General features: G+C 40.7%; 1 protein-coding gene across 4 annotated transcripts in view; it reads right to left on the minus strand.

The window, feature by feature from the left end:
- Positions 1 to 25,730, minus strand: part of LOC109037065 (uncharacterized) — a 108,355-nt gene that overhangs the window by 36,574 nt on the left and 46,051 nt on the right. For 3 of the 4 annotated variants that reach the window (XM_072300970.1, XM_072300962.1, XM_072300982.1), the window contains 2 exons: positions 14,864 to 15,085; positions 13,021 to 13,236 (listed from right to left, as the gene is read on the minus strand). In XM_072300970.1, coding sequence (XP_072157071.1) covers positions 13,021 to 13,236; positions 14,864 to 15,085 — 438 coding nt within the window. The remainder of the gene's footprint in view (positions 1 to 13,020; positions 13,237 to 14,863; positions 15,086 to 25,730) is intronic. The other variant, XM_072300979.1, reaches the window with a different exon arrangement.

Genomic DNA, 25,730 nt, shown 5'->3' on the forward strand with positions numbered 1-25,730 from the left:
AAAGAGAGCTTTCAAGGTAATTAATCATTAAATCGTAATAAGTGTAAGTATGAATTATAAAAGGAGTGCAATTTTGAGTTCTTGACTTTCAAGAACGGCAGTGGATAAGGAGGGGGGAGGGGGGGGGCACAGTGGGCCAAATCGTGTCCGTAGCGGCGCTTAATTGATAACTCCCGCTAGATCAAGCATATCGTTCAAAACATGATGATTCTTAGGGTAATTTGATCCCCTCTTTCCAAATTTTGTGTCAAAAAAACCGGCAAAAATGTCTAAATGTAGGTTTTGGACGTCGAAAGCTGAAGAAATTGCTCGATAAAAAAGAGGATCTTGTGCTCTTATAAAATGGGGGAAAAACACAATCATCGAACTGGAAAATGCAATCTTATCATCTAACCTTGTAATTCTATTGGAAGGAGAATATTTTCGGTTTTGAAGATCCGAAAAATATTGATTTTTAGCTGCAGGGCATGAGATCAAAGTTGCCCGAAAAATAAGCCTTAAAAAATGAATTTTTCAGAATATTGTAGACTGGGAAAGTGTCATTGCGGTTCGTTGCGCGGTTCTCTCTGGTATTTTTAGAAAGCACATATCCTAGAGATACCATATACCAAAGCACAAACGGTACAAACCGGTACAACCATATTTGTCGGGTGCTTATTTGAGGCGACCTCCAATTTCCGCGAAAATCAGATATAGAGGTTTTAAGGAACTACGTCACACAGTAAAGCGGCCAATGAAATATTTTAACACAAATTCATGTTTCAAGGGTTTTTAAGGTTTCTAATAGCATTTCTCGCTCTTTCGATACATTAGGGTGGAAGGAGGGGGAGGGGGAGGCCGACCAAAATCAGGCAGTCAAAAATTTTTTATGGTTAACAATTTTCTTGAGCTCAGTAAATAATGATAATTTTTTTACATCCGTTCACGCATTCAGCCCAAATAGGACTGGTTTTAAACCAATTTGGCAATGAATAGGAAAATTCTACAGTACCATGGCACCTAAGTTTAGAGTGAGTTGACCGTCGCTGACACCAATGGTACTGTAGAATTTTCCTATTCATTGCCAAATTGGTTTAAAACCAGTCCTATTTGGGCTGAATGCGTGAACGGATGTAAAAAAATTATCATTATTTACTGAGCTCAAGAAAATTGTTAACCATAAAAAATTTTTGACTGCCTGATTTTGGTCGGCCTCCCCCTCCCCCTCCTTCCACCCTAATGTATCGAAAGAGCGAGAAATGCTATTAGAAACCTTAAAAACCCTTGAAACATGAATTTGTGTTAAAATATTTCATTGGCCGCTTTACTGTGTGACGTAGTTCCTTAAAACCTCTATATCTGATTTTCGCGGAAATTGGAGGTCGCCTCAAATAAGCACCCGACAAATATGGTTGTACCGGTTTGTACCGTTTGTGCTTTGGTATATGGTATCTCTAGGATATGTGCTTTCTAAAAATACCAGAGAGAACCGCGCAACGAACCGCAATGACACTTTCCCAGTCTACAATATTCTGAAAAATTCATTTTTTAAGGCTTATTTTTCGGGCAACTTTGATCTCATGCCCTGCAGCTAAAAATCAATATTTTTCGGATCTGCAAAAGCGAAAATACTCGTCATGCAATGGAGTTTACCAGTCAGATGCATATAATGGTTTGAGGTTCACCAGTGCTTTGTGAAATCAGCGAGTATACAACGCGCGCCTCAGGTTGCAGAAATCTGGGTTCATCACATTCCACATGCTGCATATCTATCTACGTGGAAACCGCAGATATAATGAATATTTTAGATATTCCCATGTAATTTCGTTATCAGTAGGTATCTAAGCATCGATTAAGATAGCTCTGATGTGGAAAAAAAAATGTCGAAAAATTGCATTTCGCGCCGCTACGGACACGATCTGGCCCACAGTGGGGGGGTCCGGTATGAGCGCAGCTGCAGGGCCCTCCGTTCCTCCCCCATTTTCATGGCCCGGGTGCGCCCGCTCGGCCTTCGTTCCCCGGTTATCAGTTTCTCTGTCCTCCACAGGCACCTTTTCCAGAGGAAAAAAACTTGATGTGCCTACGTATAGGTATAATTGCTGATAACAACAATAGCTGCCACCAAGCCAAAGAGACAGGCACTGCTAGCTTGTCAAAAATATAATAGTGGGTCTAAATTTTGAGTCCGTTAAGTTTAAGCGCGCCGACCGCTGTAATCAAATCAGCAGTATGAGGAGTTTAATTTGAGTTGAAAACGATGTTGTTCCAATAAACCCTCTCTTATTATTTCGGAGTTATTAAAAAATCAGATGAGGAGCTTCAAAATTTTTAGTCGCACGAACTTCCACCCTATCCACTCTCGCTATTTACCGCAGCAGATGTCATGCGTAAAGTCACTATGTTCACATTTTATAATGCATTTACACCATGTCATGGTTCCCCCTTCGCCTCATTGCCTCTTGTTCCATCCTCGTCAATCTCTTCCTATCACTGCATGTCATAGTCATTGTCCGAACATTCAGCGTCTTCTGGATCATCTACGTCATCCCCTTCTTCTTCCATTAAAAGTGCGTCATATTGACTATTTTCGCACGAGCCATGGCAATACTCGCATATAAGACTGCAATGAAGGCCTTCCTTCCAAAAACCGCGGGCGCCGCGACTTTCTTCAATGCACTTGCACGAGATCTTGCTTAAAATTTTGCCCGTAGCGGTATTTTCCAAGGTAATGATGGGGATGAGGCCATTTCTGCTATTCTATCACCCCCCAGTCACACGCGTATTTCTTGATGATCATCCGTTGCTATGTACTTGAGGATAGGAGCATGAAATGTGGCAGCATCCTCTGAAGATGGAAGACAAGCGAGATTTTGTACATCGTAGAAAATAGTCCGTACATAGCTTTCACACCTAAATTCAGCCAATTTTTTTTTTCTACTCACCCTTGTAGCCAAACGATCTGAGTAAAAATTATTTTCCTGCTTTACAAATTTCTTCTTGCTTTAAGGCTGATTTTTTAAGCATCTGAGTTGGCTGAGCGGTTCTCCAGGGTTGCTAAAAACTTAACTTTGGCTGGTCTGAAGAGTGGTGATATTGTGTCACACCCACTAATGGCATGAATGAACAGTACGTGTTTGGCTTTCACTTCATTTTGAAGGCTGCCTCTGTTGAAAAGTATTTAAAGAGTCTCACCTTTGCCGGATTTTAGAGGGAAAGCATTTTTGACGTTACGTGACTGACCTGTAAAGAGGACAAGACGATCAATATATTTTCTTACAATGACAACAATTTCGCCCTGTTTTGCCGTTTCCAAGGCCTTTGAAACTATTTGATTGTGTCAGTGACCTCTTCTGCTTGAAACACAGACATGGTCTCAGCCCTGAAACGTTTCATGAGCCTTTGGATCAAACGGGATTTGTTTTTGCCGTTTTTCAGAAAATTTGCTCGTGATGTTACTGGGACCATACTTTCATGGAAATTTATTTCCACTGATGAAGCTTGTCCTCTTCGCCATCTTCCAGGTCTTTTCGTACTGCATCTTACAATATCCTTGGGATAGCCGCCGAAAACGATCACAGAATTAGCGGAACATACTTCGATTTTACGTAGGACACGTGGTTGTTGCATCTTGATGAAAATGCCTCATTTTGTCTCAAAATCACTCGATGGAGCAAAAAACGGACATCTATGACATAAGTAGGATTCTTGTCGTCAATTTTATCTACACACAGTGTAAATGTAAAAAACATATCATAAAATGTGGAATTCGCATGCCGTCTGCTAAGTTCAACAAAAGGGTAAAGGGTGAGAGTACGACAAAAAATGTTGAGGTTCCTAATCTGATTTTTTATTAGCAGTTACGCCCCGAAATAATAAGAGAGGTTTCATTGGAATAACATCGTTTACAACTCAAATTAAACTTCTAACCCGGAGAACGAAGGCCGACCGGGCGCACCCGGGCCATGAAAATGGGGGAGGAACGGAGGGCCCTGCAGCTGCGCTCATACCGGACCCCCCCCCTCCCCCTCCTTATCCACTGCCGTTCTTGAAAGTCAAGAACTCAAAATTGCACTCCTTTTATAATTCATACTTACACTTATTACGATTTAATGATTAATTACCTTGAAAGCTCTCTTTTTGCAGGGAATGTTACGAAAATTGCTCAACCTCAATACTTGCCTGAAACTTTGCAACGCTGTAACGGCATTTGTTATCATCCGATCTTAATCATCTTGGACTTTTTTTAATGGAAATTTTATGTGCTTTAATTTAGAAAATAACTACTTTTGCCGTAATTTCAATAATATACGAGTTATTTCGGTTTTTTCGGCCGAAAAACGCAAATTTCGGCCATTTTTTCAAGATGGCGGCTTTGGCTCGCCTCAGATTTGTTCGCAAATGTGAAATTCGGATTCAGCGATGAAAAATACATAAGAATAGTATATCAGAAAGTTTCCTCAGAAATTGTCTCTACTTTACCCCCTATTGACTGGACTAATTCACCTATCTCCTTTTCGACTACCTTTTTCAGTCTTTCATTTAAAATTGATGACATAATTTTATATGCCGTGCTTAAAAGTGTAATGCCTCTGTAGTTTTTGCATTCTAATTTGTCTCCTTTTATGAATATTAGACAAATTGTTCCGATATTCCATTTTGATGGCATTTTTTCAGATTTCCATATTGCTTTTATTAATTCGTATATTTCTTTGATTAACATTTGTCCTCCATTTTTAAGAAGCTCTGCTGTAATTCCATCTTCGCCTGGAGCTTTGTTATTTTTCATTCTTCGGATTCTTTCTGCAACCTCTTCTATACTTTGTGATTGTGACAAATCATCCTCATTTATGTGGTCTCCTTCACCGTTGTTTCTTCGTCGTTTTGAATCATCCTTTCCCTTTCATTTAGCAGCTCTTCGAAATGTTCTGCCCATCTCTCCATTATGTCCTTCTCTTCTCCCAGTAACTGACCATCTTCACTTCTGCATCCGCTTGTTTTCGGTAGATATCCTTCTCACATTCACTTCACAATTGCTGAACATTAAAAATTGTTTCATCTCACATTAAGTCTTGAAAAGAAAAAAATTAAATGCGATGAGCTAGAGGAATTGATTGCCAAAATTTCCGAGTGATGCTTCACTTTACCTTTATGAAAATAAGCTGTACTCTACTATTAAATTTCCTGTTTTACAACACTTTATCATAAATTAAATGTTCGGAACTTAACTGTTATCTTAGCAGGAATTAGAAAAAAAATTAGGACACATGATTATCTATTGATTAGTAAAAATTGTTCCATTGTGCAACGATTTTTTAGAAAATTAAAAATGTCAAGCGTGTTTTTCCTCCTCATTAGCTCTTAATATTGAATACCTACATGCCAATTGATATGCCAATCTTATCAATTAACATCTTTAGTAATACGTTGCGGATTACATTCATTCTCACTCATGACTTCACTTTGAAACACCCACACATAGGCACACAAACATTTCCAAACAAAAGTAAAAAATATGACACCTTCACAGTATAATTAAGAGACTAACCGACAATATCATAAACGACGAGCAATATTTTATTTTAACCCTGCTGGCCGATCAAAGACCACAAAACCAAATACAGTCTCAAGCTGATCTCTTGACTAAATTTGGCTCAATAACTCTTAAATTTACAGAAAATCGGCGCATTGTGTTATTATTAGTGTATGGATAGATATATAAGACCAATTAAGTGTGAAAAACCAATGGAAAAGTCAACGCCCCGAGCGTCAAGACTTTTTCGGCGCTGGATCGGCAGATTTTCCCACTGTGCGACTGGCGGGCGCGTGAAAACGAGGAAGCTCCGAAGAAATTGCACCCCTGAGTAGGAGCGGTCTGTTGTAGTCATAGAATCGTACGTCCTTAAGCCAGTGCGTATAATGAACCATTTTTCCAGAAAAATTCTTCACTTGCCCCTTTGTGTGACCGCCCTCTCCCCCGCCCGCCATGAAAGTTCAAAAGCTCCTTATTCTTAAACGTGCCTATGCGTGCCTATACGTGCGTTATGTTGTGCTCCTGGCCCTCCGTACTGCGCTACTGCGCTACTTACAAACAGTTTGGTAGGAGCATTTATCTCTAGAGTCTAGCTGTGACGGTCGTGAGTTAACTTTTTCGAACGTTCTTATCCGCTTGTGAAGGAATTATAATTGTCCTCTATTTATTTATTTATAATGAAGAAACGTATTACAGTATATCATGATGTGCAAGTTCCTCGAATAACGGTTTTACAGTATATCATGATGTGCAAGTTCTCGAATAACGGTTTACTCTTTGAGTTGTAACAGTGCAAGCTAGGAACCCTATATAGTGTCGGAATGTCTGTGGTCGCAATGCGGGAGACAGTCGTGCGTTTGACATCATTCAAGGGGTAAAAATTACCAAAAAACAAGAACTTCAGCTAATTTTTTAATGTTTGTTTTTCGGAAAAAGTGTTTTCTCCATATAAAGGCCAAAAAAATAGGAGTAGAACATATTTATATGCTAATAAAATACCAGGGACAAGAATGTATCTACCATATTTGAAATTTTCGCATATGTAATATATATGCCCCTCCCAGCGGCCGTTTTGGAGAGGGTACGGGGTTGCCCCTGGCCCTCCGTAGAGGTAATGGCATTCCAGACCTCTAATTTGCGATTTCCGACTTGGAATTCGGAATCTACGCCTCTATTTACATTAGAATCGACACCTCACATGCCGCTTTGAGAGAATTTCACTGCAACTATGCCCCCCCGGCGACCGTTTTGAAGAGGGTAGGGGGCTGCTCCTGGCCCCGCGTAGGGTGAAATGGCATTCCAGACCTCTAATTTGCGATTTTCAACTCGGAATTCGGAATCTAAGCCTCTACTTACATAAGAATCGACACCTCACATGACGTCCTGAGAGAATTTCACTATTTATGCCCCCCATGGCAGCCATATTAGAAAGAAGAGGGGGTTGAGGGGGACCCCTGGCCCCATATAGGGTATAAGCCATTGCAAGTCTCACATTTGCGATTTATCACTTGAAATTTGGAATTTACGCCTCAAGTTACAGAGGAATCGACACCTACTATGACGTTCTGAGAGAATGTCACTATTTATGCCCTCCGCGGCGGCCATATTGGGGGTAGGAGGGGGTGAACCCTGGCCCTCCATAGGGTGCAGTGGCATTATAGACCTCCCTTGTAGGTTTTCTGACCTAATTAACATAAATGAAGACACGTCATTCGACAGTGAAAGGTGCATCTTGGGTAATTATCATTAAAGTTGAAATTTTGGCCGCCATCTTGGATTTGACGGTCCCTAAGGGGTTGAAACGATTTTTTGACACCAGATATGAATTCTACGACCAAAATTACATATAAATGGATACCAATCTCGACAATATTCTCAAATTTTGGAATTTTGACCCCTGGGGCGGCCATTTTGGACGCCATCTTGAATTGGGGGCACCAACATCATTTTTGGACTTGACAACATCGAAAATGGGATTCTACACGAAAAAACGAAGAGAATGATGTATCATTCTAACTTCATTACACAAGCTGCACACAGGAGTACATCTGCAACCGCACTAAGCGTCAGGAGTTTGTCACCAGACGGTGTTTTTTGGACCACTTTGAGGGCCTAGATGAGGGTGATGGCACAGGCTAGAGGGTGGCAGACAAAGTTTTTCTAGTCACCCTGGGTATGATCTTTAATAATAAACTTGTCTGCCAAGCGTCAGGAGTTTGTCACCAGATGGTGTTTTTTGGACCACTTTGAGGGCCTAGATGAGGGTGATGGCACAGGCTAGAGGGTGGCAGACAAAGTTTTTCTAGTCACCCTGGGTATGATCTTTAATAATAAACTTGTCTACCGAGCGTCAGGAGTTTGTCACCAGATGGTGTTTTTTGGACCACTTTGAGGGCCTAGATGAGGGTGATGGCACAGGCTAGAGGGCGGCAGACAAAAATTTTCCGTTTCAGTGCATGCAAGGCTATCGATTTAGGGGGTCAAAACATGTATACCGAGTTTGTCACTCAAAGTCGTCTGGCTCTCGGACTATAATCATCGTGTCGAAGGTTCCAGGAAGTGAATTTTAAGTTTTCTTTCACTACAAATAACATATCAAAAATGGAAAATTGCAATATGACTCACGGAGCATGTAATCGCTCAGATGAACGTGACAAAACGGACCTTTAAGGTGCTTTTGCCTTATCCTTCACTCCAGTTCACCTCTTTATTCCTGTAACCTCGGGATAATCCTTGGTTCTCAAGATGCTTGCCACGGGCCAAATATACCAAACAACAGAAACTACGTAGAGAATGTATCCCACGATCCACATGAAAGTCAAAATTCACTTTCTAGAACCTTCTACATGATGATTAATCCAATTTTTGGCATTTTTGGCGCTTCAGGACGATTTTTCTCGAAAACTTGGCAACGTAGGGAAAAGTTACAAATCACATACAATGTATTTTTTTACGTTCTTTCCGAAAATGTACACAGTTTTTAGATTAAATTAAGTTTCACACACGTAAACTTGAAAAAACCCCTAAAAATTGGTGAAAATTGGCAACAATGGACCATTAGGCCTTCTAAAATTCACAGGGAGACATTTTTATGGCCAGATATGAAAAGTACGTAGAAAAATATGTACAGGGTGATCCAAAAGTCCTTCCACCCCCTCTAACTTTTTACCTAATTGAGGTAAAGATTTGAAACTTGGGGGATATTCCTAGGTCAAAGGGAGCTACTTTTTGGCCCCCCTAAAATTTTCAGGAAGCCCCCCACTTTTAATTTTCAAATGGGAAGACCCCCTTTGTGATAGCTCGTTCGAAAAAGCATAAAAAAAGAAAACTTTTCGCGCAAACCCGAAGTCAATATCTCAAACCGTTTCAAAATGGCGGCCGGTTAAAGTTCAAAATGGCCGAAAATTCACACCGGTTATTTGTCGATGGATTTGCGCGAAAATCGGTATGTAGGGGTATTTTGACACGAGAAAAACGAATTTGACGTTAGAATTTCAAAAAAACCGAAATTTCCAAAATGGCGGCCGGTTAAAGTTCAAAATGACCAAAAATTGATTTTTTTAAATTCTAAGTTCAAATTTGTTTATCTTATGCCAAAATACTCTCAAATTCCAAGTTTTAGGCAAATCCATCAGTAAAAAACCGAGGTGACAATTTTCGGCCATTTTAAACTTTAACCGGCGGCCATTTTGGAAATTTCGGTTTTTTTGAAATTCTAACGTCAAATTCGTTTTTCTCGTGTCAAAATACCCCTTCATACCGATTTTCGCGCAAATACATCGACAAATAACCGGTGTGAATTTTCGACCATTTTGAACTTTAACCGGCCGCCATTTTGAAACGGTTTGAGATATTGACTTCGGGTTTGCGCGAAAAGTTTTCTTTTTTTATGCTTTTTCGAACGAGCTATCACAAAGGGGGTCTTCCCATTTGAAAATTAAAAGTGGGGGGCTTCCTGAAAATTTTAGGGGGGCCAAAAAGTAGCTCCCTTTGACCTAGGAATATCCCCCAAGTTTCAAATCTTTACCTCAATTAGGTAAAAAGTTAGAGGGGGTGGAAGGGACTTTTGGATCACCCTGTATAGTACACACCCATTGAGGGTGACTAAAGTCGAAAAACATTCAAAAGAGCTACCTTCAAGTAAAAAAAGGCCGCTAAAATCGACATCCCGGTCAATTTCCACATTGTGGGAATCCAGGTACAACGATAATTTTTTTATATTTTGTATATATAAGTAAGAGCTGTTACGTACGTCGATATAAAAGTTGTACCCCACTTTCTTGAACTTTAAGCGTGGCAATTTATCGAATTTTTGCCATTTTTGGCTCTTAAGGACGATTTTTCTCGAAAATTTGGCAACGCAGGAAAAAGTTTCACGGAACTTTTTATATTCATTTTTATGCGTTCTTTTCAAAAACATACACGGTTCTTAGTTTGAATTGATTTCTGTGTGTGTAAAATTGAAAAAAACTCTAAAAATGGGCCAAAAATGGCAACAATGGGCTATAAGGCCCCTTAAACTTTATTGGAGGCCTTTAAAAAGGCCAGAAACGGAAAGTACGCAAAAAAATACATGGGAATCATCTGCTGAAAGAGTGATAACAGTTGAAAAAGTCGACGAAAATAACTATTTTTCGATGCCGAGGTTCTGGGTTTGAGGCGTTGTTGCACCTTTGCATGGGCTCCGTTCGGTAAAATATTTGGCATAAAGTCCACCTAGGACTAGTACTTAGAAAATATGAAACATTCAGCAAAATCCAGGTGGGGCCGGAAAAGGCCCAAAACGATACTCCTTTCAGCTCAAAGTATTCAATTTAACTTGAGTTATCAAGTGGACAAGATTTGACCTCCCCCACTTTCGAACCCCACCCCCCAAAATCTATTGCCTCAAATTTTAACTTTCTTTGCAGAATATTAGCTCTGATAAAAACCTGGAAAACATTATTTTGCTGCATAAAAGATCAAATGGAATAGTTCTTAAAATGAATAGGGATGACTCTCGCAGACCTCTGTAAAATGCAATCAAATTAGTCAACATATATCTTACATCATGAGAAAGATATAACTACTCAAAAATCGGAAAATCTGAAAAAATTACAGAGATACATACATAGATATATGAAAATTCGACACAATAAAATTTGGGATAAAAGCTGAAACATACATATACGTATGCATACGTATGTATACATAAAATACTAAGAAATGGCCCGAAACTGTGGGTAACAAGGTGGACAAATGGTGCTGGGTCCACACCATTTCGCGGGGAAATCAAAGCCAAGGAGTTCCAAAAATTAAAATTAGGGTCAAAATTATTTTTGAGCTCTAATGCGCACCAGTACAAAACTTAGGGGGGAGAGTGTTCAGCTCAGGCAGTTTGCATAGGAATATTAAGTTGGAGTAACGTCGAGAGATCTATACCGGTTTGGGCCTTTTTAGACCTCATCACGATGGTGGAACTGCAAAAGTGCGTATATCGGTTGCGGTGTTTGAAAATCTCCGCTCCTATTTTATTTTTTAAAAGGAAACCGAAGCAACATTGTGGTTTGAAATTTTCACAGAATATTCTTCCCATTGAGAAGAAAAATATCCGAAGTGCTCAGTAAATGATGTTAAGTGGTTTTCCATATGAAAAATAAAATATGACAGGAAGTCTGCAACGCCGCAAACCGATATACGCATTCCTGCAGTTTCACCACCGATCAGTAGATCACACTCTGCAGTGAACCCAACTTAACATGCCGCAAAATCCAAGACGGCATTAAAACGCCGTCATGGATATGATCCGAGGCATGACACAAAAGTGTGATCCTCGCGCCATCTACCGTCACCGCTGAACAACTCTCATAACAAACAAGAAGAACCCGAAAAAATGATGATCAGGCTGGTTGGAAATGCGAACGCATCTAGACGCAACCGCCCGCTCCCGAACGGGAGAACACATATCCCCAAATTGTGCGTACAAATGAAGAAAAAAAACACTAAGAAGTGGCCCGAAACTGTATGTAACAAGGTGGAGAAATGGGGCTGGGTCCACACCATTTCGCGGGGAAATCAAAGCCAAGGAGTTCCAAAAATTAAAATTAGAGTCAAAATTATTTTTGAGCTCTAATGCGCACTAGTACGAAACTGATGGGGGAGAATGTATACATTCATATATGTATACATTCATAACAAAGTGGTAAAATGTCGCTGGGTCCATACCATTTTGTAGGGAGTGTTCAGGTCTAAAGAGACCCAAAACGTTATAGATCTCTCGGCGTGACCTTCAACTTAATATTCCAATGCAAGCTGCCTGAACACTCTCCCCCTCAGTCTTGTACTGGTACCTATTAGAGCTTCTGCTGTTGGGTTATTGTTGACTCGAAATTTATGAATTTTTTGGCTTTTTTTCCCTGCGGAATGGTGTGGACCCAGCAACATTTTATTGCCTTGTTTTGTATGTATTTATGTATTTATGTATGTATATAATACCGCCTTCTTACAGATTTTCCGATTTTTGAGTTGTTTTATCTTGCATATGTTGCAGGATGTATGTTCACCAAATATTTTGCATTTTGTAGAGCCTTATCAGAGCTACCATTCTGCGAAAAAAATTGAAATTTGAGGCAACAGATTTTGAGGGGTGGAGTTTTTACCATTTACCACCTTGTTACGTACAGTTCAGGCCCCCTCTAAGTGTTTCTTTTCATTTTAACATGCATTATATGAGAAAAAGCACTAAGAAATACCCCGCACTGTATGAAACAAGGTGGTGAAATTGTGCTGGGTCCACACCATTTTGCAGGGAAAACAAAGCCAAAAACGTCCAAAAATTTCAATGAGAGTCCATACACTTTTGAGCTCTAATGAGAAACAGCACAAGACTGAGGAGGGAGAGCGTTCAGTTCAGGCAGCTTGCATTGGAATATTAAATTGAGGTAATGCCGAGAACGTTGTGTGACATCCTTGGCATGACCTCAATATCCCAATGCAAGCTGCCTGAGCTGAACACTCTCTCCCTCAGTCTTGGATCGGTACTCATTAGAGCTCAAATATTTTTTGACTCTGATTGAAATTTTTGGAACTTTTTGGCTTTGTTTCCCCGGCAAAATGGTGTGTTACATACATATATATCAGTCCAAAAGGTACCTTACCCTCACTTTTGGCAAAATCGAGGTAGTGGCGTTTCCAAAATCTCCAGTAACAGTTTCGCTTGTGCAGTAAATTTGGTAGCCCTATCTTACACCAGTTATGAGATACGGCAAAGATTGTGATTTACATTAGTATCACTGGGGCTGACATTCAGTTTTCCCCTGATGTACAGAGAGGACTAAACCTTGGTAAGTTTGGTGCCTTCTAGCTCTGGGAAACTGATATATACATACAGATAGATTTGAATGGTGTATATGTTCTTGATTTACGACCAGAGATCGGTGCTCTTCTAGCTGTCTCAGGTCTGGGTCCAAAATTATGGGAGAATGCAATAGTGAAGGTATTTTCTTCCGAAAATACACTAGAAAGAGACTTACCAAAAAGTTTTTGGACTGGTTCATAATTCTTTCAAGTTCATTTGTAAATAACACATCTAATACATCCTTAAGAGCCTCGATGGATAACTGGGCAAGGAAAATTTTCCATACTTTCCTTAGAAAATCTATTGTAACAAATTCTCTGAATTTTTTCCGATGTATTACAAGAGTTCTTAAAAATACGATACTTCCTGGATCAGAATCAACTTGTATTAACTGAAAGCAGAAAAATTAAAATAAATATTATTTTTTCAAGATACTCAAATCAACTTAATGGAGGGGAAGTCAACAATCACTATGCACATATTTAGGATGAATTAGAAATTTCTTCCGTACTGGTGAAATACTGTACCATAATTAAAAGCACTCTACGTAAAACTAGCTAAAAACACAATAAAGGAGTGTTAAATTTTACTTTTCAGAACCCTTGAGTCGTGGCTATGACTAAAAAATTCACTTTCAAAACCTTGGGGGTCATAAGTCTATAGTCAATGAAGTCAATGACGTCATGAGTCAATAAAGCAATGTACAGAATGTCCATGAAAAGCAAAATACCTAGAAGAGTCAGGTTTGTACGCAATAACCAGGAGAAGTGGAAACTTGGCCCCAAAAAAGGGACAAATTTATGCCGAAATGAACTATAAGCATAGCATTTGCATGCAACATAGTTCCTTTTGGCGTAAATATTTCAAAAGGATCCATAAAGAATTGCGTTGATACTGCGAACACAGCCTATTCAACAGTGGCAGCATTTGCAACGTGGGTACCAAGCTAGACTATTGGTGGGCTATTATAGGCAAAATTTGCAAACAGGAGCCATGAAAATTAACCCAATAAAGTAACTATAAATGTTCTAATTGTAGGATGAATGTAAATAAGTCGCATATTTACCAGCAATAACAATAGTTCCTGATGAAAGTGGCCGATAGAGATCAGTAAAATCATACTGACTATCAACATCCAAATAACAGTAGACCAAATCCGCGGAAATTTTATTGTATTAAAATGAAAATGTTAAGCCACAAGTGAACTCAAACCTAGGACCTATCGCAGACCATTCAAGTGCTATATTGTGACGACGGGTCAATTCACCTACGACGTCTATCGACAATCGTCGGTGAACTGATCTGTCTTATTTTCTCAAAATCCAAGCGCTCCGCACCAGCACACATGCAGCACCATACGTAGCGTCATGAGTTTGTGAGAGGGCTGTCGATATGAAAAAATGGAAGAACAATAATTTATGGATGGCAAAATATAGAAAGGAGAAATCGAGCAAAAATCCTATAAATTATCCTCCTCTTCGGGAGGTCTGTACTGGACTGTCAGACCTCAGTCTGGTCCGCGCTAGTCGTCCGTAAGCTGCAGCGGCCCCCTCCCGATCGCTGCTCAGCAGCCCGCGCTGTCTCTCTCCTCTCTGGCGGCAGCAGGGAGTATTACAATATCCATACATTGTCACACATTTTAGCTAATGCTCAAGTAACAGACTTAATAATATGTGCGATTTATGGAGTCTTTAAAAACTTGTCTATTTGTGACAGTAGCACAGCTGATCAAGTGACTGCTGGACAACTGAAGTATGAATTGGTCTCCTAGGGAACATTATCCCTTACCTCCCAAGCGTAACCCATGTCTCTTCCAGGTATATAATACTTTATGGAGTATCTTATGATTAAAAGACCAGATTCCCAATTTTTGGGTAAATTATGATTTTTATCTAAATTTTGGCAACAGTTATGGATCAAACTTAAGAAATATGCGTACTCCCCATGGGATGGCCACTCCTTAAAAATGGCAGCTCGAATTTAATTTGGCAAGTGAGAATAGAAAATGTAATACATACAGCTACTGCTATGAACTGTCCGATACAGGGAGTCAATCTGTCAATACTTTCTTCATTATTGCTGTCAACAGCTGTCTCCAAGGCTGTATTGAAACTTGTTAATAAAATAGACGAATCCGTTTGCTTGACCAAGGATTCAAAATTGATGGACAAACTATTCAATGCCTTTTTTCGAATTTTGTTCAAACTTGATATACTGCTGCCTTTACGCTTTTCTGCTCGCTGAGGGGGGGGGGGGAAAAAAATTCAACCATCAGAGCCAGGATGTGAAAATAATTAGTTGAGAAAAAATTAGATTCCAAGGTGAGAACTTGATTTTTTCTTGATCCATTTTTTCAACCAAAAAAAATTCAAAAAAGGCTGTTTTAGCAAAAAGTGTATACACACAAAATCAAAGTTCATAAAATGTCCTACAAAATCAATTTGTACAGCAATTTATGTACCTTTCTTTCATGATGCCACAAATTGGCCGACAAAAAAAACAAGAAAATTTTGGACATTTAATTTTTCACATAAAAATGATAGAAAAAAAAATACATCACAAGGTAGGCTTGATCAAATACAAGCGGTTCTAATGTAGAGGGGAATTTTTAGACTGTTCTGATGCGAGGAAAATTGATATGCCCATATAACGATAAAGGCGGTATTTCAGTAAACACATACATACAACGATATAAGTGAGTTTTACTGTGGTTCCACTTTGACGATTCTAAATATTTCCAAGTGACTCTGATGAAGAACATTATGATGCACAAAATAATATTTCAGTACCAGATATAAAGGGTCACTCGAGGAATCACAAAATATATACAGGGTTATCAAAAAGTCACCTACCACCCCTGCAACTTTTTGCCTAATTGAGGTAGAAAATTTGAAACTTTAGCAATGTTCCTCGGTCTAAAGTAGCAACTTTTTGGTCCCACAAAATTTTGGGGGGCGGGGGCTAACTTTTTTTTTCAAATGGCAACTCCCCTTTTGTGATACCTCAATCGTAGGATAATGAAAAAATAAAATTTTTGACGCAAACAGCAGGTCAAAATGTTGATATTTGACAAAATGGCGGAAATTTGGCAACCCCGTTTTTTATCGGCGGATTGCTCTGAAGCTCAGAATCCTAAGGTTTTTTCGGGACGACAAAAACGACTCTGGCATTAGTTTTCCAGAAAAGTCAGTCCTCTTCAAAATGGCGGCGGTTAAAATGGCGACTTAGAGCGGGAAGTAGATATTTAGGCTGCTTATCGTTAGATTTGTATGAGACTTTGTATCCGGAGGTATTTCGGCACAAGAAGAACGAATCTTTCATTGGCTTTTTGGATTGTGCAAAATAGTTGGAACCTTTTTTTGAAAATGAGGAAGTTCTGATGACATTTGCATCCTCAACACTTGCCTACACTTCATTTATACCCTGTTTCGACTTATTTTCGTGAAAAATGAGTCTTTTGAACCGCTACTTTGTAAGACCTAGGAAATTCTAAGGACCAAAATAATAAATACCGAGGTGAGTTTTTCTAGTTCAATTGGATTTTTATCGTTCACAAAGACGTCTTCCTGGAGTAAAATTTCATCTTCTACAACTTGAGGTATGTGGCATTTTTCTTGTAAACGCACGATTTCAGCGTAAAATCGAGTTTTTTGTACGAAATCGAGGTCTAAACCTAAATATCATGATTCTATCACAAAATTGACCTTTGGCACCATTTAAAATGGTTGACATTGACCCAAATTTTGGCAAACATGCTTTTTTACCAAACGTCATCGATTGCCGCCTGAGGAGCAGAACATTTCAGACTTTCATTTTTTTTGACGCACCCTAGTGTGACCTGCTTCTACGCAAAAAATCAAACATCGAGAGAAATTATTATAATTGAAAATTTTGAGCAACCAAATGCACGTCTTTCCCATATTTTATCCCATTAGCTGAAATCCACCCATATTTCGCGATTTTAGGCCTGGTGCCCTAACTGGGATTCGGTCGGTTCAATTCACATGGGATTTCCCGTAAGGAACAGAAAGTCAATTTACAAACGCTGATGCTAGGTAGTTTCGGACAGTTTCTGCCGGATTTTCTTGCGATTATGAGTTCTATATATCCTCAAATGTAAGTTTCTATCTGGTAAATCCCCAATACCCCATCGGATAAATTAGTTTTACTCAATGTATCGAAGCAAGTCCCGAATTGAGGTTATGTTACCCCCTTGTTTACATGGGGACCCCCCCCCCCCTTTGTTACTTGGGACTAAGAAGAATATTATTTCTTCGTTTTTGTGATAAGGGACGTGTGGTATCCGTCAAGTTGGTAGTATGTATTCCTAGGGAGATTTGCCCTAGTAGGTTGTGCTTTCCCTACTAGAAACATTCAAGTGCAAAAAAACAGTCGTGCTATAACTGTGGCGCGGAGCGGTCACGCGAGTGGTCGCTCCCGTCATTAGACCCACTTTTTTGCCGTTCGGAAGTGTTTTTGCCGCCCTATTGTGCTAAAGTCTTTTAGAAACATGTTCTAAATTCTTTCCCTACTAGAAACATTCAAGTGCAACTTCGCAGATCGAAGATATTCTGATAGAAATGGTGAAATTCTTAGACTTTTCGTGCATCATCTTCGATCTAGCCAACACCGCAGCGACATGGGAGAGATAAGTTGTGCTTGATAACGTCTTTATCGGTTTTTATTACTCTCCAAGTTGATTAGACTCAAACGTGACTCGAATGCCGGCGACAAGTCTCGGTCGTAGCTAGAAGGTGCGGAGTGGGGAAGGCGTCGCTCTGTGGATTGGATTGGGAACCCAATTCCACAACTCTCCTATTAGAAAAATAGCTGGATTTGTTGGTTGGTTCAGCTTGACGTTACAGACTCACAAAGGACTCGAAGGCAGCGGCGGGGAGGAGTGGCTTGCACTAGAGGAGCGTACTATTTCTTGGGCGGCGAGGGCATGGACGGACGGTCCCAACATCAGCACAAGGCCCATATCGGACGGCGGTTTTAGCCCCGCGTGCGCCGGTCGGCGATCACTAAAGACATTGGCTCCTGTCGCTTGCGCCCGGCTGGGGGGGTGTCCCGTCGTGCGTGGGTGCGGTGCCCCTCCCTTCGGCGGGGGGTCTCTCCTCCCTTTGCTTGGTGACAGTCAGTGCAGGCGGTTAGCGCCTGCCGCGCAAAAAGTAGTCAGGGTGACGGCCGGCTGTCGTCCGGGCTTTGGGGGTGGGGGATCCCTGGCTGTATGGAGTGGGGGCTCGTCTTCTCCCTGCGTGCGGGGGGGTGCCCTCCTGGCCGGGTGTGGGCTTCAGGAGTCATTTTTCTCTTTTTGGACTTCGGTCCCTTTTATAAACAAAACTGTCTACTCTGTTGTCAGTTAAATCTACTTATTTACAATTATGTACAATGGTTATAATATCCTTTTGTGATAGTTACCAATAAATCATAATATAAAAAAAAAAAAAAAAAAAAAAAGTAGGTTGTGAAGCCTGGTTGGGCACTTGTAAGCTTATCAATAAAATGTGATCTTCTTAGACCAGTGTCTCGCTTTTCACCTTTTCCTTCAAAGGCATCTCTTGCGATATTATAATGGCGACGAGTACGGGATCCGAAGCACGAAGGACTTTCACGAAACCATGAAACGCAGCGCCACTTGTATCACGTTCCAGGTGATCAAATTTTATTTCCGTCATGGCGCTGTGCTGCTGATAAGGTTAGGCCACTCACTTCTTGCACGTTGAAACGGAATTTAGAATTTCGATCGAATCTACACGTCTCTCGGTAATCTCATTTTTATTACTATTTTCTTCACTCAAATGCCTGACGATAGTAATGCTTCCACAGGGTCAGAATCACCCTCGATCCATGATCAAATTTCTCTGTTAACAAATCTCGTTACACAGCTCACGAAACTCCAGTTATCTCAACAGGCTGGATCCTTAAATCGGCCTCCCCGATTCAGCTTTGAATCCTATAATCTGAATTCACCTGAATTACTAGATGACTACTTGGATCGGTTTAAACTTCAGTTAGGTCAGTGTAAAGTACCTCAGGAAGAATGGGCAGCAAATCTGCGTATTCACATGGGGGCAGAGCTCAACTCCACTCTCAGAGAACTTGCTTACCCCTCTAAGGTTGAATCACTGTCCTTTGAAGTGATTTGTAACATGCTCATTGATCATTTTGTGAAGAAAAAGAATAAATACACGGAAGCTATCAATTTTCGCAAAGTCTTCCAGAGAGATGGAGAAAAGGTTCACGAATTTGCGGCTCGTCTCAAAGCGGCAGCAAGATTTTGTAAATTCGATGATTTTCTAAGTAATTCTCTAATTGTTCAGTTCATCCATGGAGGACTCGATGATGACATCCGTGACGAGATTATTACTAAACAGCCAGATCAGTTCGAAGAAGCTCTCAAGATAGCTCAAGCCCTTGAAGCATCACAGGAGGCTTCCTCTCATCTAAAACCAAATCAGCCAGCAACAGTTCACAAATTCTACGATAGCAAACCAAAAGTTAAGAAAAAGCAATCATCAAATTTCCGTTCTAAATCTCAACAACGCTCAAATCAAGGTAACAAGCCGAACTTCTCTAGTGATAAGCAGTCTTCGACTCAGCTGAATCAAAAGAAGTTCATCAATGCCTCTTGTCGCTCTTGCAATGTTGAGCATGAAAGAAGGGATTGTAAGTACAGACACTCTAGGTGTAATTACTGTAAACATGTTGGCCACTTGCTTGAAGTATGTGGTAAAAAACCCACCAACAACGTTAATTTTCAGGAGACGGAGTATCCTGATACAGGTATTTCGTACTTTGGAGCGTCGATACATAAGGTTTCTTACTCAGATAAATCCATCCTTAACGCTCCACCACCCCCAACTTTTTTGGAAGTTTACATTAACGATCAACTCGTCAAAATGGAGTTAGACACCGGTGGTGCTTGTTCAGTCATCAATGTCCACACCTTTAAAAAACTGTTTCCGAACACACTTCTACATCCTACAAATAGGCCATTTTTCAGTTTTACCAAAGAATCTTTTAAGTGTCTGGGATGCGCCAAAGTCAAAGTGCAATTTAGAGGCAAAACCAAGTTTTTGAATCTATTTGTTGTAGATTTTCCATGCAACAGTATTTTCGGTAGTGAATGGATCGTTCACTTTGCAGAATTCTTGTCCTTTGATAAACTTTACATCGTAAAACAAGTTCAAATAAATAACCCCCACTTAACACCCAACATTCAACATCGATTACAAACACTCTTTAGAGTGTAAACTTAGAGCAATTTTAGGAAATTTCATCATACTCATTTTTATCCCCCCCCCCTCACTCTTGAGGATCCTCTCAATTTTATATATTATTTAATCACTCACTAATTTCATAAAAATAAGTTTAAACTCAATTCACCGGCATTCAAAATTTCATTATATCCAAGTGTCCTTGTTTGACACCCGAACTTGCTATTCTCAGAGGGGCGGGCATCAATTTACCACTCTTTTGTTTTCGCGACGCGAAGCGCGAAAAACACCGGCCAATCACATTGCGCGCCCGCGGTAACTAATTGATTATTCCACCTCATGCACACCTTGACCCGCCTCCCATTTGTGCGTCCTTAAAAGGTGTCCTTTACCTTCTATTAAAATTGAAAGTGCTCTTCCTGACCATTTAATCACCTGCCTTAAACACCCTTTTCATGTTCCCAACCTTTCTTTCATATTTATTCTCAAATTTATCTTCATTACCTCCGTATTTCTTCGCAACTATGAGTCCCATCCATATGCAAATTTTCCAAATTTTTCACCTTCTTTAGCTTCGGTTCTCTGATGGACCCCAAAACCTATATATATTCTGGAAGTACTCATTAAGCCCGACCTGCTCAAACCTTTATCGACCAATAAAGTTCAAATCTCATCATTCAACTCCAACTTTCAAAGTCCACGGCAAACACAGATCCGCTCCCCCTGGAGCCCCCCACCTAGCGGCCGTCCCCGCTCGGTTCCTTTTGGCTCTTGCGCGGCGCTCAAGACGTCAGCCGCTCGCACCTTAGAATCACTTGTATCCAGCACGCTGAAGAAGACGGACCCGGACCTCACCACGGAAGCAGCAGAGAGTATGGAAGGTTAGAGGCCCGACTGGATAGGGAAGAATTGAAACAGAAGCTGGAGCTGTGAGCAAGCAGTTGCGTACGTTGGCGCGAGAGTGCGCGGCGAGCGGAATCCCATACCACTGCGCTGATTGGCTAAGCGAGAGTTGCGGACGGACGATGTATAAAATATTGCCTACGTGGAGGTAGTCCGGCAGCAACATACCCGCCGCTAGTCACTGGAAAACAATAGAAAATAGTAGTTGCGTACGTCGCCATCGAGCGCGCTGCGAGCGCTTCTGTTTCAATTACCTAGCATTGAGTCGGGCCTCTAACCTTCCATACTCTCTGCCTTAGAATCACTTGTATCCAGCACGCTGAAGAAGATTGACCCGGACCTCACCACGGACGCAGTTCTCTCCCGGATCCAGAACCTCTACCCGACGCCCCTGCCAAGGTGGACTCTGAACAAGGATAAGGACTCTGGCTCTCCATTGTTGGAAAGGACATCTTCCCGCTCTATGCAAGTCCCGTCAATCGACGGTCCCCACGAAGCAACGTGATCACCTGGCGCCTGCTCGCTGTATGAAGGAAACCGACGTTACCTCGTCCCGGTTCTCTGAAGTCCAGCTTGACTCTCTCCAGTAATCGCTGCGTAGTGATGAAAGGTACGCCACAAGCGCTGCCTCATCACTCTACGTATTAATATTCTTTCCCTTTACAGGTTCAATTCACTCTTCACCGCAGGTGTATCGCCTGTCCTGCTTTTGGGCTATCCCAAAAAAGTATACTCCACTAATTGCATGCCACGTTCACTATCCCGATAGTGAAGGTTTCATGCAATCAGCCGACTTGCTTTAATACGCACCTTCTGTGCCTATTAGAACGTACTATTCAATTATCTCATTTAATATTCCAAATTCCTCATTATCCCCATTTCAACCTAACCTCTAAATTGTGGCATTGAATCATTTGTTCAATCTCCCTCAATTTAGCGGCATGCTTTAATGCAAATCTTCTATTTGCATTAGAACGTTCTTTTCTTTCCCCCTTTCGGCCGATCATTTATTTTAGTCACTTTTTCACCTCTCAGCTCTTTTCTTTCTTTTCTGGTTTGCTTCTTTTTCCTCAAAATAAGCTGGTCCCACGGTTTTAATTTATCCCCCCCCCCTCTTTTCTGTTTCGCTCCTTTCTCATATCCAATTTTTTCTCCTCCTCTTATTTTTTTTCTAAGTTTTTCCCCTTTATATCGCTCATAAAATTGGTCCCTCGGGCCGGATCCAGTTTCTAGTGTAAAATCTTGCATGCTCGAAACCGGAATAGAGTGCGAACAGTCCTTAGGATTACGTCCACTTAATTAACCTGTCACAACCTTCCTTTCAAATCCTAGCGCAGCAGCGAAATATCGGTGCTGAACTAGGTCCTCAACCTTAGAAAATCCTGACGAAGCTTTATGACCGTAAAGCATACCAGGTTCTGAACCTTCAAAAAATCCTAGTACAGTTACTGTATCGTAATCAAACTAGGTATAATTCAGATTGACATTCCTGAAATAACGTTTGCTCTTTATCTCGAATTATTTAACCTCTTATTCATAACCTTTCATTTTTTCTTCCTTATTAGTACGGTGGGTACGATCAAAATCGACGATTTTTTGATTGGAAATTGCCACTTCGGGAGGTCATACTAGATGGAAAAATAAAAGTTTTTGTCCGTAGAACCACTTTCAAATCCGTGCAGGATCCAAGATGGCGGCCGTTAAAGATGGCGGCCAAGCGTTTTTTTGAAGTGCCATATCTCTGTTGCTAATTATCCGATTTTGATTTTCTTTTTTTTAAAAGAGAGCTAAAAGGGCCTAGAATATGAATAAATTATAACAGATTCAACTTGGCCAACAATTTGTCCGAAATTTTACAAAAAAATTTTTCCTTGAAAATTCCTAAAATTTCAAAGCAAAATAACTTTTAACAGAGCAGGAAAATTGATATTTTCTCTTCAGTAAAAGAGATGGGTCTTAATCTCGCGTTTAATTTGATACCAAAACCATTTTTGTGCTACGAGTAGTTAGCCCGCGAGAGCCATTTAAGTGTCGCGCGATCGGCCGCGGCGCGCGATTTCCACCCCGCGTTTATGGCCACGGGCGCGCTTCACACATGTAAAACGCGCTGTATCTCTCCAACCATTCGTTCGATTTTCAAACTTTTGGTCTCGTTTGAAAGCTACTATAAAGACCTTTTCAAATAATGTGCATTTTTACATTTACCTTCAAATAATTTGCCATATTATGAAAAAATACGTGAATTTTTTAATTTCGATCATCTTAACAGCCGTTGATTTTTTGTTTCTGGGCGCAATTAGAGCCCTTTATTTTCTTGAGGTGGGTGGAGGATTTTCTGACCTTCAACACGATACCAAAACCTTTTTTTTGTGACGAATAGAAAACGCGTGAGGACGGTTTTGGTCGCGCGCTCGGGTAGAGGTTCGCCACTAATTATGCGCCGTGCAACCTCGCGTCGGCCCGCGTTCATGCGCTACAGAACTGGAATATTCGCTGTTTTTTGATCATTCATCGCAAAGTTTTCATGAAAATTGTTTATGTTGGAAAATCCTTTCATACCCTCTTGAAACGAAATGAATACCTATAAAAAAAAAATACTCTGGTTAACATGATAAATATGAAAAAATGTATAACGAACTAATTACATACTATTCCTTAAGTTTTTATGAGATGGAGATGGATGAAACCGCAACAAATTTGATTCTTTATTTGATTCATCACACTTTTAAACGACGATATATTGCCGATAATCAGCATTCTTGTGGATCAGCTAAAAACAAAAAGATTTATACGAACGATATTATACGAGCCTGAAAAATGAGAGCAAGGTGGAAGAGACCAAAAGTGTCACTAAAGTAGTGACACCCAAGTGGTATCCAAAGCGGTACCGCTTTGGATGACGTCAAAAACCGAATTTTTCAAAGTTGGATATCTTGGTCAATATTGAAAGAAGAAAGCTTTTGTCCGTATAAATCTTTTTGTTTTTAGCTGATCCACAAGAATCAAATGTCAAAACACGATTCTGTAACCAGCGCAACTGACTCATTAAAATTGATCGCTAAAAGGTCAATGACGAGTTTAGAATTCTTCCCAACAACGAATCTGGGAACTCCAAAAAGTTCACGTAGTAGAGTTTCTTCGGACTTTCAATTTTTAGGAAACTCTCCATATCCGAGCATCATATCAGCCACGATACCCCCCCTTCTTTTAAAATGTGCCCAATAACCGCCCTGCATGACATTTAAGGCACACTAAGGGGGCATCGATGATGTCCTCTGCGTTAGTAGGATTTTTTTTAAAATTCGATCAATTTATAATAACTTTTGTTAAGCTATTATTGCAATGACTAATACGAGTACCCCCAGAACATTGCGTGCAGATGAGAGTGCATTGAACTTGAGCTTTAACACTGGAGCATCTCTTTGTGCAGGCAGACTTGCAATTGCATTTAACAATCTCCCGACGAGCGTAATTAAAGAAAACCGATATCCGCCCCTGCGTCTGCTAAGAAAACCTCCATTTACTGCCAAAAATAGAGGCGACATGCAGGTATATTTTTCCAGGGTTTGAAAACAGGCATCTGGAAGTGCCTTTGAGGACGAAAGAGGGAAAAACGCCGCTGTTGCATCGGAAAAGTTTTCCACGTGCACTATGCACTTGGTTGTAGGGAAGGATTCTAAGCCCGCAAAAAATCGTCGATTTTGATCGTACCCACCGTACTATATTTGAAATGTCTTTCGACGACGAAAATAATGAGGCTCATCTGAACCATGATAATCATGATGACCAACATGATGATGAGCACCACAACAACAATACAAATGCAGGGGATTTGCAAGGGGTATCCATCGTTGCCAAATTGGCACACCTCTGCAAACTCGCCCGGAACACACGCGTTGCTTTCCGGCAGGTGCCGGACGAGGATGACATAGAAGCCTTCTCTCCTTCATTCAAAAGGCTGGAAAAGTATTGCGAGCGTTTCGAAACGCTAATGGATGAAGCAATCGAATTTTCGGTTGCTCACCCGGACTCACCTTTAGAAGCAGATAGACTTCAAGTCGAATTTGAGCGACTTACGCGGGAAGCTCAAACTGAATATCTCAAACGATCAAAGAAGAACGATACGTCTAAACAACAAGATGCCTCTGGTTTTCAGACGATGATCAATCAGACAATGTTAAACACAGCCTTCAGCGGTTTTAACCCCAAAATTCGCTTGCCAAATTTAGAGTTAACCCACTTTTCAGGTCAAATTGAAAAGTGGCGAACATACAGGGTTATTCAAAAGTTACGCACCACTGGCCATAACTTTAGTTCTAATTATGATATCGATTTGCGGTTTGTGGCGTCCTTCCTCATATCGAGGGGGAAACTTTTTGAGGTACTTTTCAGTTCTTCACCCCCCCAGGGGGAGGGGGGGCGGGGGGCAACTCGAAAATTTCAAATCGCAACCCCCATCATGTGATACATCGTTAGAAAGAGCATGAAAAAAGAAAATTTTTGGCGCAAACCGGAAGTCGATCTGACCCCCCTGTCAAAAGTTAGGGGGGTCCAAAGGTTATTTAGGGGGTCCGTACCTTCATTTTATAGAGTAGCTTCGGCGGCTCTTGTACATACCGTTTCTCTTTTCAAAGAGTCCTCGAATACTCCAAGTTTGATACCGAAGTCTTCATATTGCCCCCGGGCCACCACAGCCCCTCCCCCCCCCCCCCGTAGGGAGAGGATGGGCCTGTTACAATGAAACATTGCATTATAATGCGAA

The sequence above is a fragment of the Bemisia tabaci genome, chromosome 1 (genome assembly GCF_918797505.1).
Source record: "Bemisia tabaci chromosome 1, PGI_BMITA_v3".
Lineage (NCBI taxonomy): Eukaryota > Metazoa > Arthropoda > Insecta > Hemiptera > Aleyrodidae > Bemisia > Bemisia tabaci.